Source organism: Pelecanus crispus, chromosome 6 (genome assembly GCF_030463565.1).
Source record: "Pelecanus crispus isolate bPelCri1 chromosome 6, bPelCri1.pri, whole genome shotgun sequence".
NCBI classification, from domain to species: domain Eukaryota; kingdom Metazoa; phylum Chordata; class Aves; order Pelecaniformes; family Pelecanidae; genus Pelecanus; species Pelecanus crispus.
In genome coordinates this window covers 12,802,377-12,825,430 of record NC_134648.1, presented here as the reverse complement: position 1 = coordinate 12,825,430, position 23,054 = coordinate 12,802,377, and the positions used below count along the sequence as shown (strand labels likewise).

The 23,054-nt window shown below is 37.4% G+C and overlaps 1 protein-coding gene across 2 annotated transcripts; it reads left to right on the top strand.

The window, feature by feature from the left end:
* Positions 1 to 333: 333 nt before the first annotated feature.
* Positions 334 to 22,562, top strand: CTR9 (CTR9 component of Paf1/RNA polymerase II complex). Of its 2 annotated transcripts, XM_075712417.1 has the most exons (25): positions 334 to 416; positions 2,545 to 2,643; positions 3,247 to 3,486; positions 3,984 to 4,101; positions 4,744 to 4,833; positions 6,164 to 6,312; positions 8,464 to 8,571; positions 9,048 to 9,155; positions 9,275 to 9,511; positions 10,279 to 10,368; positions 10,472 to 10,600; positions 10,706 to 10,889; positions 11,917 to 12,005; positions 12,260 to 12,445; positions 12,626 to 12,713; positions 12,965 to 13,113; positions 15,191 to 15,307; positions 15,487 to 15,632; positions 17,212 to 17,283; positions 18,513 to 18,648; positions 19,169 to 19,312; positions 19,750 to 19,907; positions 20,191 to 20,287; positions 20,640 to 20,752; positions 21,020 to 22,562. In XM_075712417.1, the coding sequence occupies exons 1-25, from the start codon at positions 372 to 374 to the stop codon at positions 21,426 to 21,428; spliced, it is 3,501 nt and encodes a 1,166-aa protein (XP_075568532.1). In that variant the 5' UTR covers positions 334 to 371; the 3' UTR covers positions 21,429 to 22,562. The 2 variants fall into 2 exon arrangements, with proteins under 2 accessions (XP_075568532.1, XP_075568533.1); XM_075712418.1 differs by lacking the exon at positions 17,212 to 17,283.
* Positions 22,563 to 23,054: the final 492 nt, after the last annotated feature.

Genomic DNA, 23,054 nt, shown 5'->3' with positions numbered 1-23,054 from the left:
CGTGCCCGTGCCCGTGCCCGTGCCCGTGCCCGTGCCCGTGCCCGTGCCCGTGCCCCGTTCCCGGCCCGGGCCCGCTGTTGCCGCGCCGCTCGCTGAGGGGCGCCCGCGAGGCCGCCGTTGCCGCAGCAACAGGACCGCGCGCGCCCGGCCTCGAAGCCCGCCCTCCTCCTTACGCACGGGCGCGAGGCGGCCCTCGAGGCTCGTGCGTCGCTGCGATTGGCTCGCTGCGCCTCGGGGGAGGAGCCAGCCCGCCTCCCCCGCCCTTTGCCCGAGCACGTCCGGGTCAGTCGGTGTTTGTGAGGGGAAGTGCGCGCGCGGCGGCCGTTGCGTGCTCGCGGCTCGGCGGCTCAGCGGACAGCGGTGTCGCCATCATGTCGCGGGGGTCTATTGAGATCCCTCTCCGGGACACCGATGAGGCGAGTCGGGGGCTGGGAGGCGGCGGCGCGGCCTGGTCCCGGGGAGGGGGAAGGAAGGGGTGCGCTATGAGATGCGTGCCGCGGGGCGGGCGCTTGTAGCTTCCTCTCGTAGTTTTGTCCCGGGCTCGAGGGGGACTGTCGCTCTCTTCCTTGAGTGGAATGAGTTGCTGCGGTTACAGGTGTATCGCTTTGCGGAAAAAAACCCAAACCTGCCTTCGCCGGTGCCCCTCGGTGAACGGTGTTTGCTAGCTGTAAACTCCCTGTCCTTCCCTGCCTAGTGGCTCGGTGGTGAAGGAGAGCCGCTGGGAACAGTCAGGCAGTCTGTCCGGGGTCCGTCGGTACCACATGACTGTGAAGAAGGGGCAGCTTCTTCTCCCACAATGTATGCTTCAAGTATATGCAACCCTTAGGAGTGAAGACCCTGTTGGGAACAGTATCTAATCTTTAGTTTGCGCTTGTGTACGGTGGCCTTGTCCAGCTAAATTCTCTCCTCAGTTTGCTAGACACTGATTTTTCTGACTGCGTTGATTTGTAAACAGTATGCACGTTTCTAAATCACCATGTAGACACAGGTAGGGCAGTTGGTCCACTCTGTAAAGTTATTTCAGTGTGGGTTTAGAAACTTATTTAACTTTTCTTTATTTAAGGTAGACTGTCACAAGCCAAGGTTAAAAAGATTTAAGAGAAGTATTTGGAAATTTACAGGTTATTATAAAGTTTGAAGTTAAATCATTCCATAGCAGATACTAAATTAACACCTTAGCTAAATAAGATATTGAAACATACTGCTTATAGGTTGAAAAAATCTTTTCGTGAACATATGTGTCCATATTCTAAGAAATTTCCATACAACTGCCATTGTGTTTTTAAGTGTCACAAAGGTACTTTGATCTCTGTAGGTTACGTGTTGGTGGGCTTTTTTCTGTGTGACAGAAATTTCTATCTGAGGTGTAAACATGAATAGGTGATCTTGGTGCTGCTGTTGAAGTTGTGGCTAAGACTACTTGGATCCTGAAGTTCTGAATTAATCACTAAGGATTGCTATAATTTTTTTTTCTCTGCCCTTTTTTTACTTACGTATTTATTTGCCGTGTTGGTAATATCTATTTCTTATTACTAACTATGTCAGTTTGTAGTTGAGGGTTGCCCAAATTTAAAAATATTATTATGTGTCAGACAGGAGGTACTGTGCAAGACAAGTCCAAACTAAAAATAACAGTAGTAGCAGAAATATTTCCAGTAGTGCTCTCATAAGTTTTGCATAACCAAAACTGTAAGTCCTTATAAACTGGATTGCACTAATCCAGTCTTTGGAGAAAGAGTCCCTGCATTGGTAATCAGGGTATAAGCCTGCATACAACAACTGCAGCTCTTCCTTGCTGTAAAATTAAATTGTAACGTATAACTAAGTAGGAAGTGAACTAACAGGCAGTTAAATTGTGTTCCCGAACATCCCACCTTGGGAATATCTGTTCCCTTTTCCTCATTTTCCATAACAGAAGAGTAGATCAACATGGCAAAATAGTACTTGCAAAATAATGCATGCATGGTGGAAAGTTGTTGACCTCATTTGCTCATGATGACTATGGCTGTTAATGTTCACAAATTTAGTCTGTTCTTTATAATGTTTGTCATTTCAATAGTTTCTTAATTTTCTTGGGCATAAATATGACTTTACAAAATTTCAGGGCTCTGAGATAAGTCTGAGGTATTGATTCTCTTGACACCTGATTACTTGGAAGATTTTGACTGTATCCTAGATCTTTGTATTACCTGTAGGAAAAGTTTTAGAAATTCAGCAGTGTGCAGTCAAGTTGGTTATTAGCTGAACTGTAAAAATTCTGAGCCTGAAGTCTATGGTGAAAGAAGTTCAATTAGCATCTCTGTTTATTCTCCCTGACTAGTATCCCAAATATTGGGCTGTCTTTTCGCCGATATTTATGAGACCACCACTTTTGTCTTGTACAGAATAAAATACATCATCACTTCTTTCTTTGTCCATAACGTTGTTTAAACCTGAAGAAGTATTATGTTTCATGCTCTGAAATGTCCAGCTGGCTTTGAGCTCAATGAGAGATAACATTGTTAATGCTTTGTGAAAAGAAAATCTGTATTGTTTTGTTTCTAGGTTATTGAGCTTGACTTCGATCAGTTACCTGAGGGTGATGAAGTTATAAGTATATTGAAACAGGAACACACTCAACTGCACATATGGATTGCCTTGGCGGTTTGTATATATACAAGTTCTATATTTAAATATCATGTTCAGATAATCGTATAATAATTTCCACTTCCTTACTTTTATGACTAGAGATAACTGAATTCTGAACAGGAACTTAATTAGGTTATTTGGTCACTGATTCTAGGCCAGATATGCGTTTAACATATGCTGATTTGACATATGCATATTAAGATTTTAACTTCATCTTTTTTCCTGAAACAATGCTGCTTGAGGCCTGCTTTCTAAGTGTGGAGTTTTTTTCTTCTCAATCCGTAGTTTTTCTGTTTTGTGCCTTTGATTATGCAGTTCATAAAAAAGGAGGGGGCAGTATCTATACTACAGAAAGTATGGTGAAATGTGCAAAAAGTCAAAGAAGTTCAGAGGAAAAACTTCTGATTCTTCACTTGTAAATAGCTGTAAGACTTGTGTTTTAATGTAAAAATACTAAGTTGGGATGATGATAGAAAATTATTTGGTGATATTGGAATGCCTTTGTCTGATTATCCCTATGTTTATCCCTATGTTCTGGAAAAAGAGTCTGTGTGACACTTAAAGTATCAACTGGATACTCACTGGGGTAGTATTGTCTGTTGAAACTATGTTTTATAGTTGGAATACTACAAACAAGGAAAAACGGAAGACTTTGTGAAGCTGTTGGAAGCTGCACGCATAGATGGTAACTTGGACTACAGAGACCATGAAAAAGATCAGATGACATGTTTGGATACTCTGGCAGCATACTATGTACAGCAGGCTCGAAAGGAAAAGAACAAAGATAATAAGAAGGAGCTCATTACGCAAGCTACCTTGTTGTATACTATGGCTGACAAAATTATCATGTATGATCAGGTAAAAACTAAATCTGTTTAAAAATCTATATTTGTGAATTATTTAATGATTCTTATTTTTTAGCTTGCTTCAACATAGTATTCTGTGTGAATTCAAAAAGTGATTCTAAAGAAAGCAAGTATTGATTCACTAAAGGGAAGATAGAAACTGCTCAGGCTTTAAAGTCTGTTAGCGTAGGACATGTAAGTAAAACTTGTAAGTATCTGAAATGTGTGCGGTGCCACCAGGAATAATTATCTCTAGCTTGGGACACCTGATAGTTCTATGTCAGTCAACTTCTGGGGGTTGGGAAGGACGGATTGGTTGTTACTCTCTTGCTTGATAATATCTGAACTTTAGATGTGGATGATAAAGACACTTTTTGATTTTTTCCTCTTGACGTAAGAGAAATAAATTAATCATAGAAAGCAATATAGCATAGCCAGTTAATCTTTCACAGAGTCTAGTCTTCATATTTTACAAAGATAAATGTAGCAGAAATTTTTTTCCTTGTCTAGAATCACTTGTTGGGAAGAGCCTGCTTTTGTCTGCTTGAAGGTGATAAGATGGACCAAGCTGATGCACAATTCCATTTTGTGCTCAACCAGTCTCCAAATAATATTCCTGCCCTTCTCGGTATGAGTTTATGGGTATTTGTGTAAAAACGTGGTCTCTCCACTTGAGTTTTGGAATGAATTATGTGCTTAGGAAGAGGGTGCATACGTGAGTAGAGAGAAGGAATGGGATGAAGAGGTGTGCATTTTTTACCAGAAACATGTAACAGAGATTACTTTAAACTTGGAAAGTATATGTAGGTGGAAAAGCTAGGAGAAAGTATAACACTAGCTAGCATCTTCTGAGACACATGGGCATACATCCAGTCCAACTACTTGCACTTCCCTGATGATGCCAATGAACTGTCAAAGGTGAAGATACCAGTAGTGAGGGGTCAGCGGGCTGTAACACTTGTATTTTAATTTGTTCACTAATTAATCTAGTCTTAGCAAGTGTCTTTCCTCTGGACCAGGAAAGAATTAAGTTTCTGCAGAATACCATGAAAATGTAAGTTTAATGTGTTCCCATGTTTGATTTCTCTCATACACTTGATGTCATCAAAGATAATGAAAGTTTGTAGTTTTATGAATTTTCTGTTAGTTTTTAATTGTAACTTTTGCAAATTGGCACAGCACAAGTTTACCAAATACTACTTACAAGCTTCATATTTATAACTGCTTTGTTTATGTTTCTGATTTATTTGTAACTTGTATGTCATAACAGGTAAAGCATGCATTTCTTTCAACAAGAAAGATTATAGAGGAGCCCTTGCCTACTACAAGAAAGCATTGCGTACCAATCCAGGTTGCCCAGGTAAGACAGAAAGTATTTGCTGGTGGAAGTATTTGCTGTGCTTGCAGACTAACTCAGGTCTTCCTAATTCAAATACCTGAGGGCTTCTTTGTGATCTATACCTGTCAAAAAAACCTGCATCCCTCATTATAGAGGAGTTCAGGTGTTTGTTGACTTGAAGTGTTCCTTAATTGTTAGAGAAGGAAATAGTGTTTAGGAAAATACTTTTCATTTTTTCAAATTATTACCTTTTAAAGAGCTATTAGAAAATGAGAAGTTGCATGTAAGAGAAGTTAAAATTGTATGGGGAGGGAGGGAATTGTTCAAGACTGGAGAACCTCTCTTTGAGCTTTTGGAATAAGGATTAAGAAAATGATGTTTTTAGCTTTAATAATGTAACAAGACATGAAAAGTAGAATTCTACCTATTATACATGATGTGATTTCCACCACCACCCCACCCCCCAGTGGTGTATGATTTTTTTAATGCAAAAATCTGGGAAAGCTATTAGTAACAGCTGTAAAAGCGAGGCATGTGACAGATTAGTTCAGGGTATTTGCATTAGGTTCATAAATAATCTATAAAGTATCTTGAGAGATGTGGTATACTTTGCCATAACCTATCTGAAAAAGATTACAAAATTGATGTGTATTCTGTAGTCTGGTTTAGCGTAAGAATCATTGCTGTAAAAGTGGATTCAGAAATTCAAGCCTTACTTTTAAACAAACATCTTTGATTCACTCCCCTTTTTCACACACACATAGATTTGAAATTGCTGTATATAAATGTCTCTGTATTCCGAGTTCACAGGCAGTCTGAAAGGGCAGTATGATGTGAATTCTCTGTATTAGCTCATTTGTACATTATTACGGAAGTCAGAGGATGATAAACAGCATTTTGTTAGCAGTGAATCAGTTGATCATTGGAAGAGAAATGTCTAGCTAACTTGTTTATTTGTCTGTGATTTCTGAAGGCCTTCTAGTCTCAGGTGAACTTACCCTGCCTAAGAAATCTCCAGCCCTTTTGTCTGGCAATTTTTTAATGCCTTTCTCTATTATTTTTTAATACATTTCCATAAAAGTAATTTTTTATTTGTTTAGTCTCAGAGTCTTTTGGACATACACACCAATGTTCTGGGGTGTATGAAGAAATAAAGTCCTACTAATCTGTTAAAGCTAGTTTTGCTGCCACGTGTGGGAGGCTGCCTTTAAAAACAGCAAATCATTAGATGGCTTAGAGGTTTGAGAGAAATACTAAAGATACTTCATTCATGTTAATTGATGTCCAGAATGTAAAAAAGTCATAAAGTTGAAATTTTTGGGATTCTGAATGGTGTCATCTTGTTCTCTAGCTGAGGTTCGATTAGGTATGGGCCACTGCTTTGTGAAACTGAACAAGTTGGAAAAAGCTCGCTTAGCATTCAGCAGGGCTCTGGAGCTAAATTCAAAATGTGTAGGGGCTTTGGTTGGACTGGCTGTTCTGGAACTCAATAATAAAGAGGTGAGTGTGACTTAATAAGAATCTATACACAGTTTATTTTCTTCTTGTCTCAAACAGCAAACTCTTTATCCTTTGAAATGTAGTCCAGTTTTTAAGAGGTAATAACTTTTGTGGTTAAATCATTTTTAACTCTGTGTCGCTATTGAATGATATTATAGATACACACTTGTGAGGAGCACGTTCTGAATAACTTTCTTCTGTTGGTAAAAAATCGTCACCTCTCTTGCTTATAGAGGTGTTAAGCATAGAAAACCTGTAAGGAAACAAACAGCAAGAACAAGTTTTAACTAGGCTGATGAAATTACGATAAAGTGGTGATCCTACCTCTCTAGATGCTGTATCACTAGAAAAATACATATGCTCGTGTAGCTTACTGGGTGTCATGAGATCCGAGATAGTTAATCCATGTGAAGGAAGTTATCAGTGGAGGATGGGACCTTTAAGTGTTTTTTAAAAAAAAAAAAAAGAAGATTCTTACATAATTGTGTGTTACTAAAATTTAGTGTTATGCTATCTGTAGAACACGTAGCTCCCTAGGAAGATCTTTTGTTGGCACAGAATATCTGAAAATGACTTAGTTTTACTATGTCATGGGAAAAAAGAATAACTGTTAAGACTTTCATGAAGAATTCTGAAAAGTGTGGGCATGAGAGTTTACTTTCCTAAAACTACAGAGACAACCAAAAATATTGTTAAGTCAAATTTTAATAAATAATTCCATGGGCGAGAAACTAATGGAACCTGGTGCCTTTTTTTTTTTTCTGAAGGTGTTTTGACTAAAGTCAAGGGATGAGCCCGCTCACCCTAAGCTTCAAAAAGCTGTGATTAGAAGATAAGCCACTCAAATATGTTTTTTGTTCTGTATCATCTGTGCTTTACTTCAAACTGTTTCCACAACTTGCACTACAAAGTTAGTATAACATTGAAAAGTTGACATGGGGGAGGGAGGACACTTTCTCTGGGGAAAAGATTCTGTCTGAGCTGCAAACTACTAGTTGACATCTTTTCTGTGCTTAGATATTTCTAATGTTTCTCCCTCCTTGGAAGATGTTATGATGTCAAATCAGGGTTGAGATTACGCTGTGTTCTCATTGAGGTCTGTCGTATCTCTGGTTTTCTTCAATGAAAGTGCTTAGGAGCTTTGAGACCTCTAACCGCTTATTGGATGTAACTAAGTTGGACATGAGACTCAAATTATTAGAGAACTCAGACATATACATAGTGTGATTATAAAACCTCTTTGCCTTTGAAAATTAAACCAAGAATGGTTCAATATCTCCCAATCAAGGTATATTGTTATACTAGGTTTGGAAAGACAGTGCCTTTTCAAACTGAAATTATGGTTTTTTAGCTGCCTATTGGACTTCATCTTTTGTCTCAACTTCATAAACCCTAGTCTGTTCAATAAGATAGCTTTCTGCTCATAATAATTGCAAAGTAAAGCACAGATGTTACATGATAACATTTTTGGTGTTTCTGTTCAGAAATAAACACAGATTTAAGTTGACATGCTTGTGATATAAATCTCATGAGTGTCCCAAATAAATAGCAATTATTTTATCAGTTGTGGATTTGAACTTGTAGGTAAGTCAAAACCCGTGGAAAGCTTTCTTTAAACTGTAAAGTTTCATTAGAAAAGAGTAAGTTGATACAATGATATCCCTACATAAACACAGCAAACTTCTATCTTTTTTTTTTTTTTTTGAATTAGAGCTTATGTTCTAGTACCTCTTAATTCAACATCTGAAGTTCTTGCTTAGAATTTGAACATGAGAGTATTTTCCTTTTGCTATTGAACAAATTATGTAAAAGGTTGAAATCTAAACCAGACAGGAACTGGGGACATTGAACAGTAGAAGGAAGGCTATCAAGATGTGAATGTGAAATGTCAAAGGACACCAAGACTAAGTATTTTTTTTCCCTAGCAAGTCCTGCTCTCCTTTTTTCCATCCCTGTGTGGTGGCTTCATTTCCCATTTTCCATCTGTATGCTGCATGGAGAAAAGCTAGTAGCTGAATTTACTTTTTTCTGTGAGCCCAGCAAGGGTTTTGTCAGAGTTCCTGCAGCAGCCCAGACAGAAGAATAATTTTGAAGATGTTAATAAGATACAGCTATTGAGATGCTGCTCATACCTGTCAATGTTTCATTTAGGCTGATTCCATCAAGAATGGTGTTCAGCTCCTCTCTAGGGCTTACACAATTGATCCCAGTAATCCAATGGTGTTGAATCACTTGGCTAATCACTTCTTCTTCAAGAAGGTAAGAGGTCTATGGAATTTTACAGTTAAAAACTTGATAACCTCTGAACAGCAAGGATTCTGGTGTTAGATTCAGTCTCATTTCATCAGGCCGAGTGGTGCCTAATATGGAACTGTTAATCTAGGTGGACAAGTGTAAAGTTTTTTGACTTAAATTTTGTGTAAACTTTTTAGAGTTTCTAGAGACAGCCAAGAAAAGGTATGGTTATTTCTTAAGTCGAGGTCACCTTTGTGTCCTGAAGGGTTGGTGGTGTGGTTTTTTTTCTCTTTTTTTAACTCTTCCCTTCTTCCAAGCTTTAAAATATGAAATAGAGAAAAGAACAGTAACCACTAAAACTAAATCTGTTGTTATTAATTTAGTCAGTGCTATGGCTTAAGCTTTCTTGTATTTGCTAGCTATCCATGTTTAAATAATAAATCACTTGATCATTAATAAGATGAAGACTTTCAAATTTCATTTAACTTTCCTTTTTTCAGGACTATGGTAAAGTACAACACTTGGCTCTTCATGCTTTCCATAATACAGAAGTTGAAGCAATGCAAGCAGAGAGTTGTTATCAGCTGGCTAGGTCTTTTCATGTACAGGTAGGACAGTTTTTAAAAGCCCCCTTTGAGATTACACTTAAAAATCTGTGTTTATAAAGTTCATACAAAGCCTACCTGTGAAAACACTACCTGCTCTTTATTTGCTCCTTTTTAATTAGGAAGATTATGATCAAGCTTTCCAGTATTATTACCAGGCCACCCAGTTTGCCTCATCTTCTTTTGTACTTCCCTTTTTTGGATTGGGTCAAATGTATATTTATCGAGGGGACAAAGAGAATGCATCACAATGCTTTGAAAAAGTTTTGAAAGCCTATCCTAACAATTATGAGACTATGAAAATCCTTGGATCCCTTTATGCAGCTTCGGAAGACCAGGAGAAGCGGGATATTGCAAAGGTGAGTTTTGCCTCTGCCAGCATCATACTTTTACATATAAGAGTAGAACTTGAAATCAGACTGTACCTTAAGGTGCATAAAACTCCGGGTTACTTGGCTGTAGGTAGAGAATATTTAATATTGGCTGTCATGAGAGATCTTCCTAACTGTGGAGAATCACAGCTCCTGGACAGAACTGAGACCCCTGGTGGGCTCTGGCTAAAGCAAGTGCAGGAATTTAGAGGAGCCCCACCCTCACATTTGTATTTGGTACTACGAAAAGGGCAGATTTCTTCCCATATATGTTAAAATTCTCTGAAGATGGCAAGTTAGCAAACGGTTTCCTGAAGACAGCAAGTTAGCTAGTAATTTCCAGAAAACGCTTGCCTTAGCTTACCTGGAAGGACAATGTTATGGTTGTGTTGGGGTTTTTTTGTTTGGTTGTTGTTGCTTTTTTTTTTTTTTTTAATAAATGAAATGCTTTTTTAATCTAATGTTGGATAAATAAATGCAAAAAATGTTAGACATCACTTTTCTAGCGTCTCATGTTGGTGTAATACTTTCTGCTTCTCTGAGACTTTAAGCCGGTGTCGCATTCTACAGAAAAATACAATGATGAAGGAAAGAAACTAATGCAATTTTTTTGTGACTAAGTTGTGCAGATGTTTAGGATGTTTTCTTTTGCATTTTGGTGTGTCTTTCTAGTGTTAAGGTTAATACCTTCATTCTTCCTTTTGATTTGTTTGTGTGTCTACAAAGAGGCATAATTATTTTCTGCTGATTTTCAGGGCCATCTAAAGAAAGTCACGGAACAATATCCTGATGATGTAGAGGCATGGATTGAGTTAGCCCAAATTCTAGAACAGACTGATATACAGGTATTACTAATATACACTTGGTGAATTATGTGTGCGCTTTTCATAAGAGCACATAGGGCTCATTCTCTTATTTCTTTCATCCACTTTTTCTTTCTTTGTAAAGGGTGCACTGTCAGCCTATGGTACAGCCACACGCATTCTGCAAGAGAAAGTACAGGCTGATGTCCCACCAGAGATTTTGAATAATGTGGGTGCTCTGCACTTCAGGCTGGGAAACCTAGGAGAAGCGAAAGTATGTAATTACTCAAAGTTTGAATTGAGTTTCTTGATCACCCAGAAGTTTTGCTTTAAGAATATTCTGGAGTGCTTTATTCCTTTTTTTCTTTTTGTACTTTAGAAATATTTTTTGGCATCACTGGATCGTGCAAAAGCAGAAGCTGAACATGATGAGCATTATTACAATGCTATCTCTGTAACAACGTCCTATAACCTTGCCAGACTATATGAGGCGATGTGTGAATTTCATGAAGCGGAAAAGCTGTATAAAAACATTTTAAGAGAACATCCTAATTACGTTGATTGTAAGAAACATTTGGTATTTTAGTTCCATGGTCCTCCTTATAATACCAAAAATCTTCCCATTTACAGTGTCTTCTGGTCTCCTCATATCTGTCTTCACTTCTTTTCATAGTGGTTTTGGGGCCTGCTTACCTACCTGCTATCTGCCGCCCCCTCCCCCCCCCCCCTTTTTTTTTTTTTTTTTGAGGCCTGCATCATCCTTATAATCCAATCTCCAGCATTAAGCCTTCTAATTATTGGTAAATCATACTGTACTCCAAAAATCTAACAAAATTAGCTTATCTAGACTTGCATACTTTTGCTCACTTGCTCCCCACTCCCACCAAAGCCCTAGTACCTCAGCACTTGGGTGCAATCAAGGCCATCCACTTGATATGCCCAGGCTTTGCAACTCTACCTATGTGGGTGGAAATAGAGACCCTTTGGGAGGATCACTTGATCTTGGCCTGCCTCCAGGGAAGAAGGACTGTTGAGGGTGTTAGCACAGCTTTTATGGCACATCCTGTTTTTCTCTCCTCACTCTGCTCTTCCTCTTGCCCCCAAGTAGCTGACCTGTGATATTTGCTGCAAAGGCGAGGTGGTAGCCCTTGCTCAGCAAGCTGCAGCACACAGCATGCCCCAGCCTAATCTATAGCCTTTTCCCTGCTTGTTTTCCATTGTCACCTGCTAACTGATACTCTTCCTAAAGCTTGCAGAGACGGGAGAGATGTTTAAAGTGGAGGGAGGAGAATTATGTACCTGATGTATCCTTTCTTTGAGGTTTCTTAATTGATTTCATAAGTTAAATGCAATTAAAAGCATTTACATTACTTCAACTGTTAGAAATCTGCAGTTTCTGTATCACCATTGTGGATGGACGTTCCTCTTCACATGGTGTGTCTCATTGTGAATAGAATATGAAAGGCGTCTTAATGTTTGCTGTCCTTAGCAGATCAAGAAAAAGATTGCTTTTGAAATTCATGCATGGCCACTGTTTTCTTTGAGATGACTAACTGTTGCCTGATTTTTATTTTCTGGTTTTATTTTTAGGCTACTTGCGCTTGGGAGCTATGGCTAGGGATAAAGGAAATTTTTATGAGGCTTCTGATTGGTTTAAAGAAGCACTTCAGATAAATCAGGTTTGTAATCCTTTAAGTGTTTAAAACTTAAAATACTAACTTAATTTTATTTTCCTTTTTTTGCATTTTTATTTTGTTTGTTCACATAAACTAGAGGAAGAAGAGAGAACTACTGCAGTCTGCTCTCTGTGTGTTTTGTTTGTTGTTTTTTTTAATTTGGAATTCTATTTAAGAAAAATAGCATTTTATACTTGAAAAAGTAACCTTGCAAGGGAAAACAGTTCTTTCGCAACTTAAAGTGAACTTTTATTTAGGACCATCCAGATGCTTGGTCTCTGATTGGCAATCTTCATTTGGCTAAACAAGAGTGGGGTCCAGGACAGAAGAAATTTGAAAGAATATTGAAACAGCCCTCCACACAAAATGATACTTATTCCATGCTGGCTCTTGGCAACGTCTGGCTGCAGACTCTACATCAACCCACAAGAGACAGAGAAAAGGTAATGGGCGTCTGTCTGCCCCGTGTCTGATTTTATTTATTTAATTTTTGTAATCTCTTAGCTACTTGGAGCCTTTTCTTGATGCCTATTTGGCATCTTCTAGTCCATAGAACTTCTGGGTAGATCTTTTAATACCCCGTTATAGAAATGAGTGATCAATTGGGATACTTCTTCCTGTAGGAGAAGCGTCATCAAGACCGTGCATTAGCAATCTACAAGCAAGTACTCAGAAATGATCCAAAGAATTTGTATGCTGCTAATGGCATAGGTGAATATTAAACTCTTAATTTTCTTTCAGTGGTGGTGATATTCTTCTGTTTCATGCTTTAATATAGAATTATTTTTTGCAGGGCCTGAATGCTATGTAGTGGAAGACAGGAAAGAATAGCTTTCATATGGCAGCTATGTCACTTAGTTTTTAATGGGGAACTTCATTCGGGCGATATTTTGTTTTCTTTGGTAGGAGTACGTAGTACATGGACCTGGAAGCTTACACTGTACATATTACTTTCCCCTTAGGAGCTGTCTTGGCACATAAAGGATATTTCCGTGAAGCTCGTGATGTTTTTGCTCAAGTGAGAGAGGCAACAGCAGATATCAGTGATGTGTGGCTGAATTTGGCACATATCTACGTAGAACAGAAACAATACATCAGTGCTGTGCAGATGGTAACATCTCTAAGTTGAACTACATAGTATGTTGGGTTAGATGACTTCTGGATGTTTCTCTCCTGTCTTAGCAGCTGTGCAAGTTTCTGAATAATATTTTAACAAGTTACAGGTCTATTTCTAGCATACTGTTGGCTGTCAAGTGTAGATTTAAAAACAAACTGCCAAATGTGTGTAGGGGTAGCAAAGCGCCTACCAACTTCTACACTTCTTTTTGTTTTTTGGTAGCAGAGTTAAAACATAATTGGATTAGAATTTTGGTCTTGGAATTAATTTTTAGTCAGAGAAGTTTGTCAGTATAGTTACTGTATGTGATTTACATTCGGATGTTATTGAAGTAAGTAAATGCAATTTGCTGATGGGATTTTTTTTTTAATAGCCACACTTCCAGTTTTTGTTCTTGCACATGATTGTTATTTATGCAATCAGAGCTGTCTGAAAAGCTGACTTGTGCCATGATGTCCCTCACCACAGTTAACATCACAAGATAATTCATCTTGGAAGAAATCTGTTGAGGTCCTCTGGTTCAACCTGCTCAAGCAAGCTAACTTCCAAGTATCAATCTATTCTAACTCAGTTGACTCAATTAGTTGATCAAAAGCATACAAGTAAGCTAAAAAAAAAAACCGTATGTTGGACAAGATAGAAGCTCAGAACAAACTTGTTTCATTAAGGTTGAGTCCACACTGAGGCTCAAAAATACTTAATTCGGAGCCATCCTGAAGCTTTTTGTGATGATTATAAGGAAGAGATACTAGGCCTTTCTTACCTGATCAAGACCTCAGTAGTTGCTGTCGTCCAGCGAGCTACTGTTAAAAAGCTTTGGTAACATGATCAGATTCATTCTGTTGTGTTTGAATGGGGCCTGTTGTCTTTTTGACACCTTATCTGTTTTGATTGACAAAAAGCCTAATGAAAATCTAATTTTAGCAATTGTTTAAGCAGTGAATTACAGTGGGAAACTAGGTATCATTTTCACCTTTTGATTTGTCAGAAAAATATTGTATTAATTTGCTAATATATTTTAAGTAAAGCTGTTAGTAGAAATGTGTTTATTTACTGAGGTGTTTTATTGTTCCCTGGGTTCTACTATGCAGTTGGTACAAGCCACAGTCTGAAATATGTGATACTGGACTCAAAGGGAGACGAATTGAATTTAATAGCCTAGCTTACTGCAGCCACAACAATTATTCTAGTGAGTTCTCTACCATAAAACATACAAATCCAAGGCAGACTTAAGCTAAATACAAAACTTTGACTCTAAAGGTGAGTGAAAATTGGGTACTCATAACAGACTGTGATCCAAGAGTAGTGACTTCAGGTGTTACGGTTCAGGGCAGTTTCTGTATTTGAGCTGGAAATAAAAATTATTTTGTATTTCTTATTATTTTGGAGGTTTAGAAAGGGTGAATGATTTCTTGAGAAAAGAGTATGTCAAACAAAAGGTGCTCGTTACTGAAAAGGATACGTTTCATAACTGAAGCTTTAATTCTAGACCCACAAAATCTATAGTAACAAGTTGTCTTTTACACTTTAGAACAACTAGATATCCCTTGGCAGGCCAAGTTATTCACCTAGGTAGACAGAACAAATTTGATGTTGAGTTATCTGGAAGGTGTGGATTTTTTTTTTAACTAATGGAATCAGATACATGGAATTACTGCATTAAATGTATTTCAATTTGTAAAATATCTTGTATGAATAAAGAAAATAGTTTTCCCTCTCGGTCACTATACTGCAGAGAATAATTGAATGCTCTTAAAATGAGTAATGTTTGTTGGACTTTGTTACAATAGATGGTACTTGCAAAGTATTCTATTGTATTTTAAGACCTACAGAGCCTCCTGGACTGCTGCCAGTTTCCAGAAAAATCAGGTACTTGCTATGGAATAGCAGAAAGAATTTTCTGATCAGTGAAAAGGAGGCATCCATGGAGCATGACACACTTTAAAAAACAAAAGGCATATTAGCAGTAATGCTTTTTAGGAATAGAAACATTTGCTGGAGTTACCTAACCAAAATAACTAACCGTTGTCATCTCTTAATTTGATTTTTTTTTTCCTCCCCCCCATTTCAGTATGAAAACTGCCTCAGAAAGTTCTATAAGCATCAAAATACTGAAGTATTGTTATATTTGGCCCGGGCGCTCTTCAAATGTGGCAAATTACAGGAATGCAAACAAACTTTGTTAAAGGTACGAATATAAAACATCATATATCACAGAATAAAATTACTGTAAGTTGATACGTGTTCATGTCTCTTTAAGTTCAGTAGTCTGGGATTGAAATAATGGTGTTTATTCTCTGTATGTTGCTTCAGTATACCTCTGTATCATGTTGTAGTATATCTTAAAAATATGCTTTTTATTTACAGGCCAGGCATGTAGCACCAAGTGATACAGTCCTTATGTTTAATGTGGCTTTAGTGCTACAAAGACTAGCTACTTCTGTCCTGAAAGATGAAAAAAGTAATCTAAAGGAGGTGCTTAATGCTGTGAAAGAACTGGAGCTAGCCCACAGGTAAAGATGGTTTATTTCTGATCATTATAATCTATTTTGTTGTTCCCTTACAGTAAATTTGCAGTATAGGTCACAAATCTGGTTGGAAGAGCAATCACCTCCTATGAAACACTGTATGTAATTCTAGAGTTTCTAGTAGGAAAACAAAGATTGGGCCTGACAAAGCTACTTATTCAGACCTGGCTCCAGAGCCAGTTTTGTTCGGCCAGGTGGCCAATACGTATTTCTCAAAGAGTTTTTGTATTACTACGACCAAGATGCACTTCTTCCTGGAAGAGCATAGTTGAAAAAACACGTTGAAAATTACTCTACGAATTTAATGCTCTTCTTGACAATTTCTTTGGAAACAACCTATAAGGCTCAGAAGCAAATCTGTTAATATTATATAAGCTTTGTTAACATCTGGTAGTGCTTGAAAACTAATTTCACCCTCCTCTTGGCAAATAAAGCCTAAGCACTCTCATGGTTTAAGAACAGAAGCAGTTTCTTAAGTGCATTTGAGATCTTTCAGGGTTTTTTGTTCGTTTGTTTTAAAAAAATCTGGGCAGAAAATGGTGTGATTAATCTGATCCAGTCGTAACTATCTTTGAACAGAAAGCTTTCAACCATTTATTCTGCTTCTAGGTATTGCGCGTGTAGCTGGTGCTTGCTTTATGCATTCCTAGCTGTGCTGTTACGTCGAAGATAGATGTTGCCTTTCAGTAATACTGTCAACTAAAGCAAGCCTTTAATTACAAGCAAGCATTTCACAATTCTAGTGCTTTACATAATGCAAACTAAACATTCAAACACAAATTCTAACTTAAATTCAGTTAGAAGCTTGTTGTTTATTGTCTTGAGAAAGTTGCATAAAAGCCTTTATTTTATAGCCATTAATTAAAATTCAGATGCCTGTCACATTTTGAAAATATTTGCCATAACCTAAGACTTGAGCAAGGGATTACTTTCTTCATACGCACAAGAATTTGAGTTTGGTCTAGCACAAACCAACTTCATTTAAAATGTCTCTGATAGAATATGGGAAGAAACTGTGGCAACCTTGAAAGTTAGAAAGATGTTTTCCTTTAAATGAATTGGAGAAACTGTTTTCAAAACACTGATCATCATAGCTTACCCACCTACTTGAAGGTATGTTGTATTCGCAAGGATGTGTCAACTGAGTTCAAGGAGGCTGTTCTGGAAGGATTTTTAAAAAACAAGTTTTCCTTCCTTTTCTTATGCTGATTTCAACCACTTAAGCTGTGACAGATAAGGAATAAATCTGCTGGGGTTAGCAATGTCCTTATTGGTAGGAGCCAGTAAATGAAATCTTAGGACTCTCTTTAGAATTTTTCTGGGTTTTTGTTCCACTCTAGAGTGGTTTTAGAATGTTTGAAATTTGGAGAACTCTGAATGTACTTTTATACTGTTGTATTAAAAGGGGCTGCACACAGAGAAAATTGGTGAGGTTTCCTCATCTGTTGAGTGTTATAGAATTGTAATTCAGGAGCAAATGCTTTGTTTTAAGGCAAAATTACAATAAATATGTAAGTAATGATGTATTTGCTTAGTTTTGTTTGGTTGTTTTTTTTTCTTCCAGGTACTTCAGTTACTTGAGTAAAGTAGGTGATAAGATGAGATTTGACTTGGCACTTGCTGCTACGGAAGCCAGGTAAAAAAAAAAAAACCAAACCCACCACAAAAAAACCAAACCCACCAACCAAACCCAAACAAGCCACAAACAAATCCTACATTCAGATACCAAGTGGAATATTTTTATCTTATTTTTTCATACTAAAACTGGATTGCAAAATTTCAACTCACAGTTTCTTAGAACAGTATAAATACAAGTGCAGGTATACTCCCTATTATTGTTTCATTCTTTTCCTGTCTTTGCTTTCTAAGGTTTTCTGTGTAGTCTAAAACTCTCAACATGTGGTGTCTGCCATTAGCTGGAGCCTGCAAAACTTCAGCTGTTATAATGGCAAATTTTCCATCAATGGGAGTACAGTGATGTTTAGTTAAACATCTCTAGCTCTCACTGTTTTGACTTTAAATGTAACAATCTAACAACAGGTTTGCTTTCATGGAGACCTTTTGAGGTAGTTCATGGGTGAATACAATGGGTCAGTTATTGAAACATGAAAAACTTGTTTTGCAGAGTCTAGTCTTCTTTAACTTTTGCTCAGGGTAATGAGTTTGTACACAAGCCTATTCAAATCAGTTTCCTTGTAAGCTTATTTCTTAGGTTTTCACTCAGTATGCCCCATGTTTAGTTTATTGCACATTCTTCTAAGATTTTCATAGCCATATACAAATAACATCTGTTGGCCATCATGCACTGTACTTCTTAAATGGGTATCATTAAAGCACTTTGTACAGAGAAGAAAATTTTAATCTTAATATTAAATGTCAGAGAGTATTGAAAGAGCTTTGCTTTAATGTTCCATGAGACTTGAACACTTTATGCAACCTTAACTCTTACACCATTGGGTTTTTTAAGATAGAATTTCTACCTACCTTTCTGATTAGGTTTGCTAGTATGTTGTGATTAAATACAAGTTCTTATTAACCGTACTTCTGAAGTTGTCCAAATTAGTTGGGATGATTCCTTTTATATTCATGTGGTGGTTTTTGTATGTGAGTTGGCTAAATTTTAAGTGTGAAGCAATATGTTCTGAAACTGTATATTGCAATTTAAAGACAAATTCACTTAATAGAAAGTGCTTTAGTTTACTGAAAAATCAGTAGTACTACTCTACTCTTCTATTGTACTATTTCAATAGCCTTTTTTTCTTTGGTGATATGAACATAGTGTTGTGATGCATACCCTTTATAAAACTTTCTTCTCATAGTATGTGCCTGCCACCTTCCTTTACTTGAAAACGTTGCATGTTACAGGCAATGCTCTGACTTACTGAGTCAAGCCCAATATCATGTGGCTCGGGCACGCAAGCAGGATGAAGAAGAGAGGGAGCTGCGTGCGAAGCAAGAGCAAGAAAAGGAGCTGCTTCGCCAAAAACTACTTAAAGAACAGGTTTTATTCTGTTGCATTCTGTATACTATATTTTTTAAAAAGTACACTTTATTTTTAAAAAGTATACTTATCAACAATATATATGCCCCTGTTGCTCTGTGGTAGTACCTGGTGTTACTGATGAAATGTCTAGTAGCTATTTTTCTTAGTTACATTAAGTGCTAGCAGAAAATGTTACAGCTAACAGGTTATACTCACTCTTTCTTCCCTATAGCCTCAGAAATAGATTTTTATTTTTATAATGAAATAAAAATGGTGCCCCAGAAGGTCTGCCATCAAATTTCTGTACTGACAGGCTGGATGAGGAGGCACTTGGTACAACAGTTCTTTTGGACTTTTGCCTACTCTAGCATAGGCTTGTAGAAAAGTTTTTGGTTTTGCCATGTGGCCCTTCTGCTATGACATAGACTGTCAAAAGTCAATTTTCCAATTTCTTGTCAGCAAATAATTTATATGTCTGTGATTACAATCACTGCAATGCTGCAAATACAATAGTAATAGTTAGTTTTCTCTCTTTCAGGAAGAGAAGCGCCTAAGAGAAAAAGAAGAACAGAAGAAACTTCTGGAACAAAGAGCTCAATATGTGGAGAAAACCAAGAATATTCTGATGTTCACTGGTGAAGTAGAAGGATCAAAGGAGAAAAAACGTGGCGGCGGAGGCAGGGTAGAACAGGATTTTATTTATTTTTTTTTTTTTTAAATCTCCTTTGTTTTCCCCTGTTGATATATGGTCTCTTGCAGTAGCACAGGTTTTTAATTTCAAGCTCCTCGGTTCCACTGAGTGAAATTGCACAGGTTTAATACTCAAATGTAAAAATTGGAAGCTACTACTTAACAGTTCCGATCACAGTGGCATCACCAGAATCTGTTCTATTCAATTGTTAAAATAACAGAAGATGATTGTTATATTATTTGCAAATTTGGAATCAGTTTCTTAATTACATCAATCTAGAGGTTATGGGAAAGTTGGCACAAGAAGGTCTGTATTTTCATATCTTTGAAAACGTGTTCAGATAAAGTTTCTGCTTTGAATTGTTTTCTGATAGCTTTTTAACTGGAAGGTGAATAATAGGCTGTATTGCGGGGCTTTTTTTATTACAGCGTTCCAAAAAAGGAGCAGGGGAATTTGATGAGTTTGTCAACGATGACAGTGATGAAGATCTGCCCATGTCTAGAAAGAAAAAGAAGAGGAAGGGCAGTGGTAGTGAACAAGATGGGGAAGAGGAGGAGGGTGAGAGAAAGAAGAAGAAGAGGAGGAGGTAACTGATACTTTAATGTTAGACTTTCCTGAGAAATAGTATGGATTTTAAGTATATTCTCATGCAGTCTTTCATAATGACTTAAAAAATGAACTGTTGTTAAGAGATCACATGATTAAATTTTATTTACACATGCACATTATAAGACTTAAACAGTACTCTGCAAAAGAAGTATGAGTAACCTTGATCAACTAGACATTTCTTCAGACTGATATTTTTTTGCATGTGTTAAGTTTTTTTTGTGATGTTGTGCTTTACATCATCTAAAATGTTTCTGTTTAAGACCCCAGAAGGCAGATGAGGGGAGTGATGATGAAGAACATGAAAATGGTCCAAGACCTAAAAAACGGCGTCCACCCAAAGCAGAGAAAAAGAAAGCTGTAAGTTAAACCCTGAATAACTGCATCACTTTCTAAATACGCATTTGGCCTTCAGCATTACCCTAGTCAAGAGAGATTTATTAATGCTCAAAATTACAACAAAACTTCTTGTAGCAAACTGCCTTTGAGCTTATTTTTGTCCTCCTCCCCTGTTGCTATAGCTGCTTCAAGGATGAAAAGGATACGTCCAAAGCCATCTAGAATTAAGTGATAGGAAATGGAAAATTTTGATCTAATGACTTTAGAACAACTTTTAAAAGCATGTTCGGTTTTCTGAATACGTTTCTACGTTTGGGCACTATGCTTTAACTAGCCACATGAACAAGCAACCCTTTGTTTTTCCCCTCTACAGCCCAAACCAGAACGTCTGCCTCCTTCAATGAAAGGAAAGATCAAATCAAAAGCCATAATTTCATCAAGTGATGATTCTTCTGATGAGGATAAACTCAAAATTGCTGATGATGGGTAAGAACCTTAATTAACTTTGTATGTACTAAAGTTTCAATGCATGCTTTCAAGAGAAACTGCAGTGTTAATAATAATGAGAATTTAACGTGAAGATAATGAGAAGCCTTTCATTGTACTCAAAACATCACTTTCAATTGCAAATTAATTCCTCTCATTCTTCTCATTCTGGTAACACTAGCATTACTCAAATCCTGGTGTCTCACTTTATTTTTAAGTGAAGGAGAGCATCTTTTAATACTGGATTTTTTTTTCTTTTCCCTACAGACATGCTAGGAATAGCAACAGTGATTCAGATGATGGGGAACAGCAGCACAGTAAACGCATTGTTTCTGATAGTGATTCTGATAACAGAAATAAATCTGGTAGTGAGGCAGGTAGTCCGAGGAGGTCCAGTGTCCACCCGTCTGAGGAAGATTCTGACAGTGACAGGTCGGCTAGAAAAAGGAGGCGGTCTGATTCGGAGCAGTCAGACAATGAGTCTGTACAGTCGGGGAGAAGTCGTTCCGGTGGCTCAGAAAATGAGTCTCGCCCAGCTTCTCGCAGTGCTGACTCAGACAGAGATTCTGAGAGAGGATCTGACAACGAGGGTTCTGGCAGAGGATCTGGTAATGAATCTGAACCAGAAGGATCCAATGATGAGGGGTCTGAAGGTGGTTCAGATGACAGTGACTAGATCTAAATTACAGACCATGTTTTTAAAATGTTCATGTAAATATATTTCAGTTATAGGGAAAATCCAATTTTTATATTTGAAAACTGTGACTTAAAAAAAACCTTTAATGTTTTAGTAAACTGTTGTGAGACCTTCCTGTGATTCTTTCTATTAGCAACTAATGGATGTTTCTCTAAGTTGGCTTATGGTGTATTCTTAAATTGAAACTGCTGTAGATGAAGAACAGAATCCCTGTACTATAATCAGCACACCAAGGATGGAATGCATGTAAAAACTATGGAACATAAAATCTCTGTTTAGGTGGTTCCAGTGTGGCTAAAACTGTGTATTCTGTGCTTATACGTGCATAGATTGATCTTAAAATCCTACCAAACGGAACAAAAAGCTGTGGATATTTATCTTCCTCATTCTGAATAAAGGTCAGTAGGGAGGTTTTTCTTACTTTTTATTAAAGAATACATTTGCCATGATACAACTCCTTATGTTTCCAAGAGTTTGTTCTTTTGCTTCTGTTTTTGTGTTAAATCAGGTGAAAAGATGCAGATATTAAAGCAATTTTATAAAGTAACTATGCAGATGTAGATGAAATATTTAAATTGGCAGGTAAAAAAAAAAATTTGGACAACTCCATATTACTTGAGAAAGGTAAAGCTGCCAGTGTCACAATAAACTGTTCCTGCTTATTTGCTTGGAGTGATTTATTTTGCCCATTAAAAGGTATAAGCAGAAAACCTGAAAATGTTAAATTTGACAAAGGAATGTGCTTTGAGTAAGTAGTCTTAACTTTGTTTTAGCTTAAGTGTACATGGCTTCTGGAATTAAGTCCTTTCATACAATGTATTGAGGAACAACAATGAAAAAAATGCTGTGTTGTAGACTGAAGTGAATCTGATTTCTCCCTGCAGTTCTGAGAAAATCAGTCCTTTGCACCAGTCCAAAAATGCTTTTTTTCTAACTTTTTTCATTGGTCATGAAGTCCTATTTTAAGCATTTACTAAGAGAAGATTATGTAGATCTGGACAGCGTATTACTACTGGTTTTAATAGACTGAATAGCCTAAACTATGTTGCTTTGTTTTTAGAAGGTCTGGATTGTCACTACTGATAGTTCACGTAGTACTAACGGAAAGTGAAGTTTCTCATGCTGCTATTTCTGGTTTGCTGGGAGCATTAGCTGTTCTCATTGTGTATGTTTTTTTCATGTGTTTAGGGGCTGTCGGTAACCATAGCAGACAAAGCAGAATGTAGAACAGTTGAGACATTTCTTTTCGTGGCTCAGTTTGGTATCAAGTTTCCATATGTGGTCTTACCTAAAACTTACATGCTTGGTAACATTCAGAATAGAGGAAACAACTACCTTGCTTGTTGGACTAGAGCAAAACTGAATCTTAACTCAGTCATCTTGTTGATATAGTCACTTAGGTGGAAGATTTGCAATGGTCCACGACTGGAAGCTAGATAGCTTTGAAAACATGCACTTGAGGAAAATTTGTGGCCCTTGTAGGAAATGATTCTCCTCTCAAGAGAATCATGAGCCAGGTGCTCACCTCCTTCAGAATCACAAGGAAGCAGTAGATGGATGAGGTATGTATGCTTGATGTCACACTGCTTCATTTATGAAGCTATG